At 40.7% G+C, this 20,612-nt stretch overlaps 1 protein-coding gene across 3 annotated transcripts in view; it reads left to right on the top strand.

Annotated features, from left to right (window-relative positions):
• Nucleotides 1-20,612, top strand: part of SHROOM4 (shroom family member 4) — a 214,279-nt gene that overhangs the window by 180,475 nt on the left and 13,192 nt on the right. For all 3 annotated transcript variants that reach the window (XM_047764744.1, XM_047764743.1, XM_047764745.1), the window contains one exon: nucleotides 16,306-17,139. In XM_047764744.1, the coding sequence (XP_047620700.1) occupies nucleotides 16,306-17,139 (834 nt within the window). The remainder of the gene's footprint in view (nucleotides 1-16,305; nucleotides 17,140-20,612) is intronic.

Genomic DNA, 20,612 nt, shown 5'->3' with positions numbered 1-20,612 from the left:
CTGCCCTTGCTCAATGGGTTAAAGATCCGGCGTTGCCGTGAGCTGTGGTGTGGGTTGCAGACGCGGCTCGGATCCCGCGTTGCTGTGGCTCTGGCATAGGCCGGTGGCTACAGCTCCAATTCGACCCCTAGCCTGGGAACCTCCATATGCCGTGGGAGCGGCCCAAGAAATAGCAACAACAACAAAAGACAAAAAAAAAAAGAAGAATCAGAGGTTCAGAGGTAACTTACTCAAGGTATCACAGCTACTTAAGGGACAAGCCACGTGTTTTTTTAAAATAATAATTTACATTTTTTCCATTATAGCTGGTTTACAGTGTTCTGTCAATTTTCTACTGTACAGCAAGGTGACCCACTCACACATGCATGTATACATTCTTTTTCTCACACTATCATGCTCCCTCATAAGTGACTAGATATAGTTCCCAGTGCTATACAGCAAGATCTCATGGCTTATCCATTCCAAGGGCAATAGTTTGCATCTATTAACCCCAAATTCCCATCCCACTCCCTCCCCCTTGGTGACCACAGGTCTGTTCTCCATGTCCATGAGTTTCTTTTTTGTGGAAAAGTTCATTTGTGCCATATATTAGATTCCAGATATAAGTGATATCATATGGTATTTGTCTTTCTCTTTCGGACTTACTTCACAAGCCACGTTTTTAACTCAGGCAAGCTGCTCTAAGATGAGAAGTGTCAAATACATGGTTTATACAAGAAAAGCCTGGTGCACAGTAAGAAGCCAAGACATGATAAGTATTTTTGTGTCCTGTTGTTCATTGGAGGGTAAGAAAACTGAAGGCAGGGTGTGTTGGAGTATTCTTATTGAGTTCTGGCCATGAAGTCAATCTGCCTGGGCTCAGATCCAGGTTCTTCTGTTCTCTGGCTGTGTGAACTTGGCAAGTGGCTTTCTCCCCGCGGCCCCCCCCCCCCTTTTTCACCCCACCTCATTAGTTTCCTTATTTGTGAAATGGGGTAAGAGTACTTACCTTCTGTGACTCTTGTGAGGATTAATATAGTTAATATACGTAAAGCATTTAGGACAAAATCGGGCACCATAAACCCTCAGTAAATGTCAGTTGTAATAAAGAGGAGGAGGAAGAGACGCAACGGTAACAGTAGAGAAAAAGGGTAAACAAGTGAAGTTTTTTTTTTTTTTTCTTTTTAGGGCCACACCTGTGGCATATGGAAGTTCCCAGGCTAGGGGTCAAATTGGAGCTGCAGCTGCCGGCCTGCACCACAGCCACAGCCACACCAGATCTGCAGCCTACGCTGCAGCATGTGTCAATGCCAGATCCTTAACCCACTGAATGAGGCCAGGGATTGAACCTGCATCCTCATGGACACTATGATGGGTTCTTAACCTGCTGAGCCACGACGGGAACTCCATAAATAGTGAAGTGTTATTCCAGAATAGTTAGGCCTTAGAAGCTAGATGGGATGGTAAACATGGAAGCAATTGAAGGTTATTGATCAGGTAAGTGACATGGTAAATGTGGCAGTTTAGACAATTTGACAACATTTGCAGCCTAGATGGGTTCAAAGGAGACCAATTAGGGGCAGTGATCTAGGCATGAAAGAGTGTGGCCCTGGATTGGGAAGGTGGGGGATGCAATAGGAATGGAGTAGAACGGATGGATAAATATGTGAGATATTTTGGGGGGAAATGTTTATTGTGAAAGCAATATTACAGGAAATTAAAAACAGAAGAAAGCATCTGTCTTCTTACCACCCTAACACCCTGATTATTTTCATTTCCCTGCCAGCTTTTATCTATAGGTATAGAGATTTTGGGGGTCATGGTGATAATAACTACGTAGATGTGATTTTGTGTGTCCTTTTTTCCCCACTAAGCTTTTCTTGGTAAACAGTTTTTCATGTTGCTATAAAAGCTTCCTCAATAGTTATAAATTTTAATGGCTGCATAATATTTCACCAGCTTAATGTGCTCTAATTTGCTTAATCATTCTCAAATTGGTGGATAATTAGGTTGGTTCCAATTTCTTGCTACTATAAAGTAACGTTGCTGAAAAATTTTGAGCTATAGCCTTTTTCTCATTTTGAATTATCTCATTAAAAACAATTATCCAGAGTTGGGATTACTAGGTGAAAGAAAACCAACATTCTTATTGTTCTTGATAGATTTCACCAAACTGCTTTCCCTGGAGGTGTTTTATTCTGCCATTAGCAATATATGAGAATACCCGTTTCCCCTAAAATTTGCCATCATGGGGAATTTTCTTTTTCTAATGCAATAGGTGTAAATGGTGCCTGTTATAATTTTAATTTGCTTACTTTGATTATTCTGGTTTGAACATTTTTCATGTATTTATTTAATATTTGCATTGCTTCTTATGTGAATTGTTGGCTCTGATTATTTGCTCAAAAATGCATATCAACTCTTGAGAGAAAAGTAGAGAGAACTTGGTGATGGGAACCTGAGAAAGAAAGGCATTAAACCCCAAATAATTCTGAGTCCCAGTGACCTGGAGAAAATTAGTGACATAGTGGGGGCAGGTGAGAAGGGAACCAAATGGTTTGGAGGAAATGATAAGTTTAAGTTGTTATCTGTTGAATTTAAAGTTAGTGAGGAGTTCCTGCTGTAGTGCAGTGGGTTAAGAATCTGACTGCAGCAGCTCGGGTTGCTACAGAGACACAGGTTTGATCCTGGCCTGGTGCAGTAAGTTAAAGGATCTGGTGTTGCTACAGCTGTGGTTCAGATTCGATCCCTGGCCTGGCAACTTCCATATGATGTGGATGTGGCTATTAAAAAAGTGAGGGAGACAAGGGGATACTGTTGAGGAGGCTTGTCGATTTCCCAGCCAGAGGGGGATAGGCTGAAGAAGATTGGAGTGGCAAGCATCTTAGAGTAGTAAGAAGAAGAAGGAGGCCAGTGTACCATCACAGAAGATAAGAAGAGGACTGCTACTGGCTTTGACAATTTGGACTCCCAAGTGGCCTTTAAGAAAGCAGACTTAGTATAAGTGGTGGGCAAAGAAAGTAGATGGCATAGGAGTTCCCGTCATGGCGCAGTGGTTAACGAATCTGACTAGGAACCATGAGGTTGCGGGTTCGGTCCCTGCCCTTGCTCAGTGGGTTAAGGATCTGGCGTTGCCGTGAGCTGTGGTGTAGGTTGCAGACGCGGCTCGGATCCAGCGTTGCTGTGGCTCTGGTGTAGGCTGGTGGCTGCAGCTCCGATTCGACCCCTAGCCTGGGAACCTCCATATGCCGCGGGAGCGGCCCAAGAAATAGCAAAAAAAAAAAAAGACAAAAAATTAAAAAAAAAAAGTAGATGGCATAATGGTCTGTAAAGAGGGTGCATAGAGGAGAAAGGTACACAGTCCTACACATCCTAAATTCACCTGTTTTAAGTGTAAAAGTCAGTGAGTTTTGGTAAATTTACAGGTTACGCCATCATCACCATGTTACAATTTTGTAACACGTCCATCTCCCTAAAAAGATCCCTTTTGCCCATTCGCCGTCACTCTCCATTCCCACCCTCAACCTCAAGCAACCACTAATCTACTTTCTGTCCCTATGGATTTGCCTATTCTATCCGTTTCTTATAAGGATACAATAAGTGGGCTTTTGTGTCTAGCATCTTCCACTTAGCATGCTGTAGCAGTTCATCTGTGTTATAGCATGTATCAGTAATTCATTCCCTATCTTTTGTAAAATAATATTCTATTGGATAGACGTACCAAATTTTACTTATCCATTCATCCATTAATGGACAATTGTGTTGTTTCCCTTTTTTAGCTACTGTGGATAATACCGCTATGACGATGCACATACAAATTTCTATGCAGACCTATGTTTTCAGTTTTCTTGGGTATATACGTAGGAGTGGAATTTGGGGGCCGTATAGTAACTCTTTTAACTTTCTGAGGAATTGCCTGTTTCCCAAAGTAGCTGTCCCATTTTACACTTCCACCTTTAAAGCCGGAGGGTTTTGATTTCTTTTCGTTAATTTTGACATAATGACTATGTGTTACTGTGTGATTTGGAAAATATTTCAAAAGGAGAATGCTTGAAAAGACATTTATTTTAAAATGTTTAAAAAGAAGCCAGGAAAAGGAAGGAGAGACGTGGGGTGGTAGTTAGAGGGGGAGATGGAGTTTAAGGTATTGGGTCTTGAAATGTAGTCCTAGGACCAGGAACTTCAGTATCACCTAAGAACTGAGGTAGAAATGCAAATGACTGGACCCCACCCAGACCTATTGCATCAGAAACTGGGACTCAGCCCAGAGATCTGTGTTTTAAGAAGGCTTCCAGGCAATTCTGATGCAAGCTAAATATGAGAACCACTGGTTCAAGTGATGGTTTGATCAGGATCTGGGAAACCGGTTTAAGTTTAAAAACAGAAAGGAGAGGTCAACAGAAAGGGAAAGAATATTGATGCTGAATATAGAGGAGGCAGATCACAGAATATGATCTCAAGGAAGATGAGAAGGCTTAGGAAAGGTCAAGGGCAGAGATGACATTTAAAGAGGAGAAATCCTGATGGGGTTTCCGCTTACCTTCCCCCCACTACGCGGAGATTTCTAACATTTCTTCTGTCACTTCTGTCACAAGTGGAATGATGGGTGTAGGTGGGAAAATCAAATGTATATTCTTGAGCCACGCTCTGCCTGGAAGCCTGCAACGAATTTTAATTCCAGGTAGTTATACTCTTGGTTGTCTCCCTCCACTGTTATTTGGTTTGCGTGCAGAGAATGCAAACACATTTTAATATTAGCAGGAGGGAAAAAAAAAATCGGTGAGTAGATCTGCTGGGAGGAAAAAACTACATAAGTGTGAAGTCTTTAAAAGCCCAAAGAAATTATTTTCTGGATTATCTCTTTTGGTTTTCTGTACTTATGATTGCCTCCTGTGATCCTTTCCATTTTTCTGCTTTGCACAGACCTTTAGAATATGTAGGGTGTTTTTATATACATGGCCCCAGTTAATAATCCTCACAGCAACTCTGTGCAGTTAAGCCTTATTTTTCCCACTTGACTGATAAAGAAGCTGAGATTCAGGGAAGGTGTTATTATACTATTATTAACAACAATGACAATGACAAAAGATACAGTGGCTAACATTTATTGTTTATTGTGTCAAGCACTGCTTTAAGCATTTCACATGCATTATTTTATTTATTGCTAATCATGACCCCATGAGATCGTTACCATCTATTGAAGCAATTTTACAGATGAAGAAACTTACAGATAAAATCACTTGCCCAAGGTCAAACAGGCATCTGACTCCAGAGCCCATTACTTCTGGAATTATACAGCAAGTACATGACAAAACCAGACTGCTACTGAGGTTTTTCACTTCTCAGCCTAAGGCTCTCTTCCTTCTCTTTATCATATCACATCATGAGCAGAGTGTGGATGATCCAGTACACATTTCCTACTTTCAAATTGAGTGAGAGAAAATGGATAATTCAGAGTTGAATCTCATTTAACTAGAAAGAAATACACTTTCTAGGAAGGCTTTATCAGCTAAGAAGAATGCAACCTTCAGAGGCATGGAAGGATTTGTCAAAGAGCGTGACAAAGGGAATTAAAATACTTGGGTATTAATTTAATCCCAGGCACACAAAACTTATTCAAGGAAAATTATGAAAGTCTAATGGGAGAAATAAAGACATGGAATAAATGCATAGCTATACTCTGCTTCAATTTGGGAAGACTAAATATAGTAATGATTACAATACTCCCTAAGTTAATAATATATAGATGTAATGTGCTACGATTAGAGTCACTGTGGGGTACTTTGTAGAACTTGTCAAATTCATAGTAAAATTTATCTGAAAGAATAAAAGGGCAGCAATACCAAAGAATACACTTATTTAAAAAGGTAATGATGTCAGACTTACCCTATCAGATTCTAAAGTCTATCATAAAGTGACAGCTATTAAAACTATGTGATAGTAGGTTGAAAAAAAAAAAAGTCAAACAGTGAAATTAAATAAAAAAAGAGAAATTCCAGAAACAGATTCTAAGAATATAGAGCACATTGGAAGCAACCATGAACTGGGAAAAGCAATCATCTTTCTTCAATAAATGTTGGGAATTTTAGGTATCAATACAGAGAATAAATCAATTATAGCCACAGCACATACAATGCTCTGTAGCAAACTTCAAAAGCAGACCAGTGAAATAGCATATTCATTCCCGCTATGGGTGAAAGATAAATTTGTGTCTGTTAAATGGAGGATATCATCAGAGACAAGATGGATGGTTTCAAATATATAAAAGTTGGGGGGGGGGGGAAACCTTGTACAACAAAATGTAATAAAAAGCTACACAACAGAATGAGGAAAATGTCTGGGGTCAGCATAACAGTTGACTGTCCAAAAAATATAAAGAATGGATACAGATATAGAAGGTCAGATTTCAGCTTCAGCTTCATAAAAGGGCAAGGAAAATGAACAGCCAATTTACACATGAGGAAATAAAGGCAGTAAAATCACCACATGGAAAAGTACAACCTCTCTACCAATTAAAGAAGTGCAAATAAAAACAACTCCAAGGTATCACAACCTGCTTATTAAATTATCAACAACTAATGGACCTTATAAATAGAAATGACAAAACTCTATGTTGACAAGGCTCGAAAGAAAACAGTATGTGTTTCTGGGAGCAGTATAAATTGGTTCTGTTTCCCTGAAAGACAAACTAGTAATATGTGACAAGTTACAAAACTGTTCACACTCTTTGACCCAGCTCCCTCCCTACCCCCACCGCCCAATGCCAAGGAAATAACCTAAAAAGGGAAAAAAATAATTCGTTTAAAGATATTTGTAGTGGTGCTATTTATAATCATGGAAAATATTTACCAATTTAACATATTGTCATGATGGAATAGAATATAGCCATTAACAGTGACAGGTAGACAAATAATGAGTCTTGCACAGAAATGGGTATTTGTAACAATATTATCCCAAAGCAAAGGCTCAATTCTAAATCACATGGTGAACTTGATAGTACCCACACACAAAGAAAATTCAGAAAGGCATCTGGTAAAATGTAAATAGCTGGAGTTGAATGCACATGGTGTTCTTTGGGTACATGTCAAGTTGCTGGAATTTATAATAAGAAAGAAAATCTGAAGAAGAGGCAGCCCACATTGGTTTGATTTAGGCCTAAGAATTTAAAGATCAAAGGTTTTGGAAAAATCCCCATACCAATGACAGTGTTACTTACCAGACATGCTTGATCTCTCTGTTAGCTAGAATTTGTTTTGCTAGAATCCTCCACCAACCAGCACTTCTGCTTATCTAAATCTGTGAGAACTTGACATTTCTGAGAGGATACATCACCAGACCTTTGTGAATCTCTAAATTTGTCACCACCACAACAACATAGAACCTCTCCAGCCCCACTAATGAACATTTTATTATCTGGGCAGAACCATTGCTTTCTCAAGACCTTTGCATTTCTCTTCACTTCCATCATCAGCACTAGTTTGCAAATGGTTTGCATTTTGGTGCCATTATTCACAAAGAAGCGCATTTTCTCTCTGCCATGGTTACTGCACACCTGTATACCTTGACAACAACAAATAGAGACCCATGAAGCAACATTGAGATGGGAGTGCCAAGTGGTTGACTAGGCTCCTTGCTTTGCATGGTGACTTGCCCTACAAACCAGTATTGTGATACCTTGCAAGTCAAATTCATACCCTCTGCAAAATGACCAGTTACTAGATTTCATAGATCTTAAGGGTTACTCTCAAAGGGTTAAAATCTCAAATGTTAAATACATGCATGCCAAAGAACTACTCTATAATAATAATTTTAATTCATAATTGAGCACCCAGGATGCCTTTTAAACTATCCACGATAAAATCATGTTCTTTATAATTTTGGTATTGAATCTATTCGATTGTATTCTAGGTCTTTGAAATTCAGCACTTTAACATCTGGCATACATGAAGACTCAGATATACAAAAATGGCTCTCTCCTGGCCCATCCATTGTTTAACAATGGTGGGGCACCAAGTTTCCTTAAATAGTATCAGGATTCCCAAAGCTTTATGGACCTCCAGTATGCCCATTATTTCATTCTGTAAATCTTCTCCTCACTTGTCACATGGGTGGTATGCATATAGTTAATTAAAATGCATTTTGTTTTGAGGGTTTTTTTTTTTTAAATGGCTTTATACCTCTCAAGATAGTGAGTTGGGAACCTGGTAGGTAATGACTAATGAGAGCCTTGCATCTAAAGTGTGACTGGGAGTAGCTGTATCATCATCATCTGGGAAATTGTTAGAATTAAAAATTTTCTACCCCACCCCAGACCTACTACATCAGAAATTCTGGATTTAGGACTGAGTAACATGTGTTTTAATAAGCCCTCCGGGTGATTCTGATGCATCTTCAAGTTCCAGAACCATTGGATATTATAGACTAGAACCTCAATGTCCTTGGCCATCCTGATCCCTCAGTGAAATTGTTCTATGGCTATCAACCCTCCAGGCCCCTCAACAATGTGTTATGTGCTCCCAAATGACTTTTATTAAATCTCTTGAGAAGGTTAGGAGAATGCTGAAGAGGCACCATGTCGTGCTGGCAAAAGCATGGGCATGGACATCAGATAGACCTTAGTTGTAACTTCGTCTGGTCGCTTATTCTCTTTATAGTCCCTCAGTTGTTCAACCTCCCTGAACCTCATTTCTAACATGGGCAAGAGAATACTCATGGCGGAAGATTGTCTCCAGGGTGAAATGAGATTGAGTCTGTTAACTGTCCAGCCCTGTGCCTGACACATGATAGATTCTCAGTAGACAAGAGTGATCATTACCATCCCTTTAGCACCATGTCTGTGACACTATGTGGGGTCCAGAGGAGTGATGGGAAGACCTACTTGGAAACTCCAAGTTGGGATCATTGGAGAGAAGGAGCTCACCTTTACCCAGTCAGCCCCAATAAAAGCAAGGACATCTCCAATCTCTTCAAAGGATACTTTGCACCAGCCTTCTGGGGGGCTGTAGAAGGCTCAGGGTGAGTCCTGCCACTTGCAATTGCTGTTGCCAGACTAATTGTTCCTTACTTGAATTCTGTGGCCCCAGAGGTGGAGAAGGGTGGCAACAACAAGCTCTCTGGGCCTTTCTCTCCTCCCTGTGTAGCCTCCCGGTGTCTCACTTCCTGGATCTCGCAAATATTTCCTTCAGCAATAAGCTGGGAGTGGCTGTTTCTCTTGGAGCAGTCTTATCTTTTGGCTGCTGAGGAAAGGGAAAGGGGAGAGGGGGCTGGAACTGTGCACTCTTGCTGCTGAGATCCTGGAATGCCAAGCTATTATGGTGAGGTTAAAAATAAAAATTCTGAAGAAGAAAACTTCAAAAGACCTAAAGAGGAGGCAGGAGGAGATTTTTCAGTCTCTGCAAATATTGGTTTTCATTTTTAATTACTATGAAGCAAAAAAAAAAGAGAGATTATAACAAAAGGGGAAAATGTATTCATCAGAAGAACAGGCAACCTGTGCCAAGAGGAAAAGAGAAGAACAGCCCAGGTCTTGGCACGCAACTTGCTTTTGTTTTTGAGATGTAGTCTCCTGGTTGGTGTCAACAAAGCCCTATTTCATACTTAGCTTTCATGTCTCCTCCCGTCTCTTCAACAATGAGCCAAAGTCTTCGTGAACACCTTGGGGCTGAATGTGGTACAAGTACCTTTTGCCTCACCTCAGGAGTCCTTGCTTCCATGGTATTGTCCCTTGGAGCCAGATAAGGCAACTTCCAGTCTGGACACCATTCTTACTAGCTGGGAGAATTAATTACCCTTTCTAAGCCTCAGGATCCTCACCTGCAAACTGGCAATAATGGCAACTACTTCAATGAGCTGGTATGAAAATTAGTAGAAAGACATACATGAAAGTGCCTGAAAACAGTGCCTGACACATAGTAAAAAATAAGAAACCATAGTTATTTTCCCTTAATGAAGTCCTTATCCTCTACTCTAGGGAAGAATCCTTATTTGGTCCCTAAGCAGAGTTGTAGATGACTGTGCATATATAGAAGACTTAAGCCTTTTGAAAATAGGGCCTCTAAAGGCCAGTATCCTTGGCTTGAGCCTGAGACACTTCAATGGAAGCCTCCCATTCACAAGCCTGCCTCAGCTATTGGTGCCTGGAAAGCAAGGGCTATGGGTTTTGCTCCTCTTAGATCTTGCACAGTATAATATTGAATGAGAGGGTTGAAAGATTTGTACAAACCTTGGCCCAGCTGATCCCGCTGAGGGCGGTCCTTCCTCTTTTCTGGAGTCTGGCCTACTTCTGCTCCCCTGATATAAGTGACTCTGCAAGGTTCAGGCGGCCCTTACACAAGCTATGTCAGTGGAACAGCAGTGCCTTTCAAACTAGGATGGATGCAGAGGACAGCAATTTCCAGGTTGCCTTGCTAGAGCCCAAGGTCTCCAGATAGTGTCACAGTGCTGAGAATTGGGGGCACCAAATGTTTCTAGAAGGGCATACTCTATCCTTCTAATGTGTTCTGGAGTTGGCTACCTAGAGGTGAATTCTGTAAGGCTGACATAAGTGATCAGTACCTAAACAAGACAACTTAGAACATCTAGTCTTACTGATCTTCACACTGCTATTAAGCCTAAACTTGCCTTTTATTCTCTCTCCCTTTTTTAGCAGATGAGAAGAATGAGTGCCTGAGCCTAAGGTTATAATTCTTGGTTATCTAGGGCCCTGTAGCTCAGCAGCCAGTGTGGCTGAGCTGGATCCCGAGGTCTCCTCGTTTCTTGGCTATTGAGCAGAGCTAAACATTAATCAGGGGGGCAGTTCAGTCCAGCTCCCTTGATGGGAACAAGGAGCAGGACTGAAGCATACAGCAGCAAAGGTGGTATGCTGCACAATTTGCACAACTGTATGCAGTGGCCCTATAGTTCTGTCATTTATTAATCACTTTTCCATGTACCCAGCATCATCACTAGGTCTTTTTTATAGAGTTAATCCTCCCAGCAGCTTTGTAAGATAGATGTTTTACTGAAACTGAGACAAATTAAATACTTTGCTAAAGGTCATACAGCTTTGGGGTTATGAAGGCAGATTTTTAAATTTTACTGGAATTCAGGCCCAAGTTTTTCTAACACTGTGTTCTTTCCACTCTGCTCTGCTGCCTTTTATATGCCCTGGCCAGGGACAAGGAGAGTGGTAAATTTGATGACTATCACGGAACAAGGATTTTTCTCACTACAGCTGCAGGACATTGGCCCAACTGGGGCTTTTGGAGAGATTGATTCACCACCTGTATCTCATAAGGTCTAGATTGGAGATGGAGGTGGGGAAGAGTAGGAGAGGCAAGGACAGAAGGTAGCAATGTGCGTGGTTACGGGTGGGGCACATGCTGTATAGATTGGAAAACAGCCAAACTGGAAGAATATAACTCTACCCCTAAACCTCTACCCTCAAACCACAACACTCCCATCTTTTTTCACCCTGGACCTTTGTTTCCATAGTATGATCCCTGAGTCCCTCGGGGCAGTTGTTTAAATGAGGGTTCCTGGTCCCACCACAGTTACTAAATCTCAATTTCTAGAGGTGGAGCCAGTGAATTTGCATTTTAAACAACACCTTCAGGTGATTCCAATTAAGAGCCACTTTGATTTGGAACCACTGTCCCAGACCAATTATTTCCAACTTTGGATCATATATCAAAGAGTTTTTGAGCATGCACCTTCAATATATGTTGATATTTTATTAATAAATTCCTTGTATCTACTAATATTCTAATATTTATGTTTTTAAATGCAAAAGATGGTAAGTTTTGCATTAGGATTCTTAGATGAGAATGGTCTCTGGTTTTCCTTTATGTATATTCTAGTTGTTGGGTTTTGGTTTTGACATTATGCAGGATCCTTTTCTTCTCCCTCTGTTGTCTGGATTCCAGAATCTAGAAAGTGTAAATAGCCTTGGAACTGTCTATTCCTTGAAAGATTCATAGGATTAATGGAAGAACATGAGTGCTATTTGGGGGGTGTCAAATATATCCATTTTTTCCCTATGGTAATGGATGCTTTCGATATTTTCACTCTACTGCAATCAATTTTGGTAATTTTTGTTTTCCTATAAAACTCTTCTAAGTTTTCACATCTGTTTTCATAAAGTGTTTGTTCTCTTACTCTTCATTTACTCTGTAACTATGATTATTTCTCCATTTCTAATTTTGTGCATTTAGGGCTTTTAATTAGATTAGCAAGTGGTTTATCTGTTTTACTGTTTTATATTTTCTTTTGAAGAAAGCTTTTGGCTTTAATTATTAGTCCTATCATTTGTTTTCTAGTGTGTTAATTTGTCCCATTAATTTTATTTCTGCTTTGCTTAGTTCTATTTTTGTGGCTCTTAACTTCTTTTGTTGAAAGCATAATTCATTTATTTTAATTTGTTCTCATGTATTAATGTAAGTGTTTAAGACTATAAATTTTCCTTTAATCATAGCTTTAATTAACCATATCCTCTCACTTCTGATATTTCCATTCTTACTATTTTCTAGGTATTCTACAATTTTGGACTAGATATCCCCTTTAGAGTGGAGGATATTTTCTCCTTTATATTTTCTATGTGCTAGAAGTTTTTTTCATTTTCATTATTAATTTCTAGTTTTATTGTATTGTTATTAGATACTGTAGTCTCTACTTCTACTTTTAGCTATTAATATAAAGTAAAATTTTTTCAATGGGCCCTTAAAAAGAAAGCAGAGTCTGTTTCTAGTGTGTAAAGAAATGTAGATTTCTTTCCCTTATCTTTTGACTGTCATATCTGTTATCAGCTGAAACAGTCTTATATTTTGTTTCAGCTTTTTTCTACCTTTGCATTTTCTATATATTTGTTTTATGAATTTTGATGCTATGTTATTTAGTACATAAAGATTCAGGGTAATTAGATCTTAATTGTTTTTTCTAATCATTAACATTATATTGCCCTTCATTGTCTTGTTTATTGCTTTTGCCTTTAATTCAGCTTTTTATGATATGAGTATCATGGCCTTTGGGGTTTTTTGGGGGGAATTAGCTCATTTATTAAATATTTATCAAATGCCTACTATATACCAAGCACTAAGTACCAGATGAATGAAACACACAAGATCTCTGCCCTTGTGGGGATATATGCTCTAAGAAAGACAAAATAGAAAAAGAATAATTAAGGATAAATAGTCTCTATTTTAGATAAAGTGGTCAGGAAAGTCGTCTGCGCCTGATAGCATTTGTCATGCTACTACTTCCCACTCACTACCTTGTTTGTTTGTTTCCTGAGGTGGGGCAATGCCAGGTGGAATGGTTTGTACACAAGGGATCATTACAATCTTATGGAGCTGTAGGTGGGCTAAGGTCCAAATGCGAAGATAGTGGGGATGTGGGGCTATGAATTTTTTGATCCACATGAGGGATGAGCTAGCCAGGATGGGGACTGGAGATGAGGAGACTGAAGGAAATTTTGCTTTCTATTCTGTCTGACCTTGGCCACCATTATGTGTATTATTATTTTTTAAGGATATATTCTCAGTTTCCAGTATGACTACTGAATGGATATTCTGTCTGATGTCTTAATTGGACTGCTGGAATTTCCTGTCACTAGGCAGTACTTAGCATGATGCTGATTGCTCACAGGCTACAGCAGGAAACCAGATCTTCTGGCTTAGAGGGCTTAACTCTTTAAACTCTGAGACTAAAGAGATGTCTTTTGACATTTGTCACTATTATACAGATGTTTGACTTTTTATACATATTTAAATAACCCTCGACTTCTTTTCCTTGGATATACTTTTCTTTTACTTGTATCTTATTTCACCTCACAGGGTTAGTTTTTAAGTTTTCTGATAGTTTTTTCTTATAAGTATGTAATATATATATGTATATACACACATATAATACATATATTAAAATTCTACACACATACACATAACCTTAACTCTTAAATCTGGAATTTATTTTGGTATATAATATATGGTGCAGCTCCAAATAACATCGCTCTGAAATTGTCTTAAAAATATCTATTAAATAATCTTTATCTTGTTATGCAAGGTGAATTATATATGACATTTTAATAGATAGTTTGATATGTTTCTGGAATTTCCATTCTGTTCTATTAATCAGTAAAACACTCATTTAATTATAATTGCTTTAGGATATGCTTAATCCCTTACTCCTTATTTCTTCTGCAGCAAAATACATTTTTATTGTATAGCAGCCCCCCCCCCTTATCCATGGGGGATACATTCCAAAACCCCCAGTGTATGCCTGAAATCATGGATAGATACTGAACCCAATATATGCTGTGTTTTTTTCCTATACATAGTACTATGATAAAGTTTAATTTATAAATTAGGCACATTAAGAGATTGACAAATAATAACTAATAATACAATAGAACATTGTAACAGTATACTGTAATGAAAGTTATGTGAATGCTGACTCTCTCCTTAATCAGCTTCCTCAACTCTGGCAGAAATGTGGCAGTGCCTTCTTCATTGGCAGATGCAGCCTCTCCTTTCTGTTTTTCGGTCCAAATCTATTCCTGAATCTTTGTGTAACCATCCTTTACTTCCAATCAATTGCTTGTGTCATTAGTTTCAGGGGATCCCCTGCTGAAGTCTTCATGTAGGTTCCATGCTTTCAGGTGCAACACATTGCTGTCAGTGAGAACATGTTTTCTGTTCATGTCATCCACCCACATATTTAATGCCTTTTCATCTTAACTAAGCACATACAGTGCACAGTGGCTGTAACCTTTGCAGTCTGAGGTGTGACAGCCAAACTAGCATGAATTTCTATTTCTTCTTCACAATTTCATGGATAGAAGATTCGTTCTTACCATAGATCTTAGCAACCTCAGCATATGATTTTTTTTCCTTCCTTATTAAGTGGAGAACTTTCACCTTTTCACTTAAAAGAAGCACTTTACAGCTTCTCTTTGACAGATCCAAATTGCCAGCATCACTACTCTTGGGCCTTGGGGCCATTGTTAAGTAAAATAAGGGTGACTTGAACACAAGCAGTGTGATACTGTGACAGTCCATCTGATTACCTAGACAGCTACTAAGTGACTAATCGGTGGGATCTGCTGGACAAAGGGATGATTTATGTCCTGGGCAGGATTAAGCAGGATGGTATATTTCATCACTCAGAACAGCATACAATTTAAAACTTATGAATTGCTTATTTCTAGAATTTTTCATTTAATATTTTTCAGACGGCAGTTGACTACAGGTAGCAGAAACGGTGGCAATTGAAACAGCAGACCAGTGGGGACTGCCATGTCCTGCTTTATTTTGCAAGTTAAAAAAAAATTCTACAGTTAAAAATTCCTGTTGAGAATTCTGATTGGAATTACATTAGAAGAAGATATTTAAAATGCAAAATAGCAGATATTTCTGAATGGCCTGTTTGATGTTTTTTCTTACAAGTATAAGAAGATGGACAGAAAGTGTACATGCCAAATTCATGATATAGGTTGCATGTAGAGATTCAGCAAGGGAATAGAAGTGGGGAGTGAAATGGTATTTTAAAAAACCATGAAGCATTGGCGTTCCCACTGTGGCACAGTGGGTTAAAAATCCAACTGAGGTAGCTAGGGTTGCTTCAGAGGCGCAGGCTCAGTCCCCAGCCTGGTGCAGTGGTTTAAAGGATCCAACATTGCCACAGCTGTGGTGTAGGTCACAGCTGCAGCTTGGATTCAGTCTCTGGCCCAGGAACTTCCACCTGCCATGCATGCAGCCATTTAAAAAAATCATTAAACATAGACAGCAAAGTATTAAAATGTGCTAATTCTGGGCAATAGGTGGGAACATGAATCTTTATGATAGCAATCTCTGTATATTTTTAAGCATTTGGAATGTTTCATAATTAAACACAAAACAAACAGAAACAACAGATGTAACAGGATAACCACACCTGCAAGCCCCAGGACACAACACATTCAATCTGAGTGGGGTGGTCTGTATATCTGGACTTTGGTACTAGACTGTCCATGTTCAAATCCTAGCTCTGCCACCTGGAGCAATGACTTAACCTGCCCATGCTTCAGTTTCCCCAACTGTAAAATCAGGACAATAACAGTAGTTACTTCCTAGAGTTATGGTGAGCATTAAATAAGCTAAGACATGGAAAGCACTCATAACAGTGTCTGGCACTTAGTACATACTCAGTGTTAGCGATCAATATTGTATATCATATATTAGTATTACTAGTATTACATGAACCACCTATATTATTATTGTTTTGCGGCCGTTTTAAATTTTCCATAAATGTCATCCAGAATTACAGGACCATCTGCAACGTGCTTGTTTCACACCACCTTTCTCTTCTGTGTTGCAGGGAAATGGCTCATTCTAAGGCTAGCTTTTCATGGGCAACCCCTTTCCATCCCTGCCTTGAGAACCCAGCACTGGACTTGTCAAGCTACCGAGCAATCTCTTCTCTTGACCTCCTTGGAGACTTCAAGCACTCCTCAAAAAAAACAGAGGAACCTTCTGGTTATGAAGAGGAGAGCTCCATGGCCTCTGCATCCCGCCCGCTGCGCAGCCGCGCCTTCTCAGAGAGCCACATCAGCTTGGAGCCCCAGAGCTCCAAGGCCTGGGGGCAGCATAGGAAGGAGCTCTTTACCAAAGTTGATGAGACCCAGCCGGATCCTCTGGGTGCCAGGAAGAAGGCCTTTCCTCCTCCTCGCCCTCCTCCTCCCAACTGGGAGAAGTACAGGCTCTTTCGTGCAGCTCAGCAGCAGCAACAGCAGCAACAGCAGCAACAGCAGCAGCAGCAACAGCAGCAACAGCAGCAGCAGCAGCAGCGAGAGGAGGAGGATGAGGAGGAGGAAGAAGAGGAGGAGGAAGGAGTAGAGGAAGAGGAGGAAGGAGAGGAAGAGGAGCTGCCACCCCAGTATTTCAGCTCAGAAACCACTGGTTCTACCACCCTCAATCCTGATGAGGTCCTGGAGCAGCCGCAACCGCTGGGCTTTGGCCACCTGGAGGCCTCGAGGCAGGGTTCACAAAGCCTCCCAGCACAGCAAGAGTCCTTTGCTCTCCATTCCAGCAATTTCCTGCCTCAGGCAAGGGGCCACTTGGGAGCTCAGGCTGAGAAGTCTCAGCCCCCCTGCTATTATGGCATTGGTGGGCTTTGGAGGACATCAGAGCAGGAGACTGCCAATTCCCCCAAGTAAGTACTTAGGAAAGTCCCTGAAGAGGTGGCAGCGTGAATTTGAATTCCACCTCCACCACTGACCAGCTGGATGACCTTGGGCTGGTCAATCAAACTATTCCCAGCCTCAGTTTTCTTACCCAGAAAATGGGCATGATGATACCTCTGCCACCTGGTTGTTGTGAATATGAGGATAATCCATGTAAAGGTCGTAGCCCCATGCTTAGCACATAGTAGGTGCTCAGTAAGTGTTGTCAGTGTTCTTATGCCTAAATATCACCACCAAAATACTACATTATTTCTCAATCTGTCTTTAGGATGCATCAGTTTCTAGACTCTGAGCAAGAAGCCTCACTCAACCTCTGAGCAGGGCAAAAGGTTGCCTTGTGGCCTCTTCCAGAAGCCTGGCTCCGGCCCTTTTCTGCCTTTTCTTCTGCTTGCTCTCTAGAGCAAGAGGCAACCTCACAACCTGACCTGCCTCCACTCTAGGACCTGCCTGGACTTCTAAACTCTTAGCCCACTTCCCACATCAAAGGTGCTCCTGGGGTTGGCTGCTTTATGCCCTGACCATTCTTTGCAACAGCCAAAGGCGTTCTCTTCCTCTTCCACTTTCTCCATCACACCCACCCTTGTTTCCTCTGCCTCTTTGCATTTGCTTCAGTGAGCAAAACCCAAAAGCAATGTTGACAGGGTCAGCTGCCTGGGCAGGGAGGCTAAAACAGGAGTATAGGCTGGCTGCAGAATTGTTGCCTTCACTGTGCCAGTGCTCATCGGCATGCCCCATGGTGTGTGGTTGTCCTCTTTGCTCCAGAACAAAAGAGCTTTGACTTTCAGCTCTGCCAGTCCTCCTGCGGAGAGCTCCGCCCACTCTCTGCAGAGGCTGGGGGATGGGGCACGTGTCTATCCTTTAAGAGCTTTTTTTTTTTTTTTTTGGTCTTTTTAGGGCAGCGACCACAGCATATGGAAGTTCCCAGGCTAGGGGTTGAACTGGAGCTGTAGCTGCCGGCCTACACCACAGCCACAGCAACACCGGATCCAAGCTGCATCCGGATCCGTGCAGCTCACCGCAACGCCGGATCCTTTAACCCACTGAGCGAGACCAGGGATTGTACCCACATCCTCACAGATACTAGTCAGGTTTGTTACTGCTGAGCCATGATAGGAACCCCAAGAGGTTTCTTTAAATATCTTATAGAAGCACTTGCCTGAGACTTGTTGTCATTTGAAGTACCTTGATTATTGTGTATTTTATTGATGGGCAAATCCATTACTTGGCTAACTGGAACTAGTTGAGAAGTTTTCCAGCCTAAGATGCCACGAGCAGAGCACTTACAAGGCCTGGATCCCAGGCACTGTGAGAATCTCTTACTAGATCCCTAGGGGCTGCTTTTCAAACTACCCATCTAGCTGGGGAGAATTCTTACCATGAGGAAACATTTGTGGAAAGTGACTGTGATTATTACCTGCCATAGCAGGGAGAAGCAAAGGTGACCTGGCACATAGTAGGCATTTAATATTTCAGAAGAAAGAATGCATAAGCAAATGAATGAACACATATTAAGCATTTGCTATTATTTCATCGACTCATTCCCAACAGCCCTATGGGCCATTATTATCCCCATTTGACAGATGAGAAAACTAAAGCTGAGCAAAATAAGGGACCAAGTAACTCAGATTTACACAGAAAAGATTCAAAGTCAGGTCTGCCTCCAGAACCGGTGGTTATTTTGCCATCCTAGGCAGCCTCTCTCAGGGAGATCAGGTTGTGGCAGTAGGCCAGGCCTTTACGAAGCCCTCTTGTCCCCTTAGAAGGCAGGGTATACCAGAGGTAGCAGTTACAGGCCCCAGGATTAGCCCTTTCAGCCTCCTAGTGCTTCCTCTTTTGTGTACCTCCATTCACCTTGACACCTTGGCCAGAGAGATGGAAATTGCTCTTACTAGCGATCTTGTAACTTATTCCACAGATTTTTTTTTTTTTTTCTCAATGACCATGGGATGCGAGGGGAAACATTTGTTTGCACACAACCCTGGCTTGTGGCTGCAAAAATCTATTATAGATGCTTCTTTGAGCAATGAAAATGTAAGAAACAACATTCTCAACATAGCTAATATGTTTTCGCCTGTTTACTATGTGCCAAGCATTGTTCTAAGCACTTTTGTGTGTGGATTGATTGAATCGTCACAACAAACCTATGAAATAGATACTATTAGTTGCCTACATTTTTTTAGATGAGAAGACTGAGGCACGTGGAGATAAAATAAGTTGCAGAAGATCTCGGCTAGCCAGAACCCAGATGGTCTAGCTCACTGTGCATATTACATCATCCCAGGATCTCTGGCCTCCTCAAGAAGATCCTATTCATTTTTTCTTTTTTTTTTTTTTTTGTCTTTTTAGGGCTGCTCCGATAGCGTAGGAAGATCCCAGGCTAGGGGTTGAATCAGAGCTGCAGCTGCCGGCCTATGCCACAGCCACAGCAACACGGAGTCTAAGCCACATCTGTGACCTACGCCACAGCATGTGGCAACACCAAATCCTTAACCCACTGAGCAAGGCCAGGGATCAAACCCACATCCTCTCAGACACTATGTTGGGTTCTTAACATGCTGAGCCACAATGGGAATGCCAAGAAGATCCTATTCAAAATCCTCAGAGAGCACAAGATTCTACCCAGCAGGAAGTGCCTTTAAGGTTTTGTTAGGGCCAGGAGATGTGTAATATTTGAATCTAAAAATGCGAAAAAAAGAGAGAGAGACACACATCCTAATTTCAGCCACGTTAAACTTGAGTATCTCTATAACCCACATACTTTTTAGTTACAAGGTGTTAGGATACATGTAGAAGCAGGTGTGTGGAATGATCAAATGTTGGTTAAATCTAATAATTCTGATTCAAGTACAGATATAGTTGGCTTTATGAATTCTGCATCTTCTCTCAGTGCTCCATAGAAGAAATCTGAATCATGCATCCAAGTTCATTATCAAAGTCAGATTATGTTCTCATAGATCTCCTAGAACCTCTGCCCTATTAATGGAGATTATGAGGAAAGGGCCCTAGAACATAGTACCTGATATGATCATTATAATATAGTACATGGGACTGAATCTCTGGTTAGCATGTCATTTAAAATTTTTTCCCACTTTTATTGAGAGATAATTGGCATACAACTACAGCCCTTTTTAAACTTTTAAAATTTTGTTCCATTTTTTAAAGTCTTATTGAAATATAGCTGATTTACAATGTTATGATAATTTCTGCTGTACGAAAAAAGTGATTCGATTATACATATACACACATCCATTCTTTTGCAGATTCTTTTACCACATAGATGATCACAGAATATTGGTAGAGTTCCCTGTGCAGGGAACTGTTGACTGTCCATTCCATATACGATAGTGTACATATGCCAATCCCAAACCCCCAATCTATTCCTCCCTCCAACCTATCCCCTTCCATAACCGTGTTTGTTTTCAAAGTCTATGAGTCTGTTTCT

The sequence above is a fragment of the Phacochoerus africanus genome, chromosome X (assembly GCF_016906955.1).
Source record: "Phacochoerus africanus isolate WHEZ1 chromosome X, ROS_Pafr_v1, whole genome shotgun sequence".
Taxonomy (NCBI): Eukaryota; Metazoa; Chordata; class Mammalia; order Artiodactyla; family Suidae; genus Phacochoerus; species Phacochoerus africanus.
Note: the sequence above shows the minus strand (reverse complement) of the source record. Positions and strands in the feature narration are given on the sequence as shown.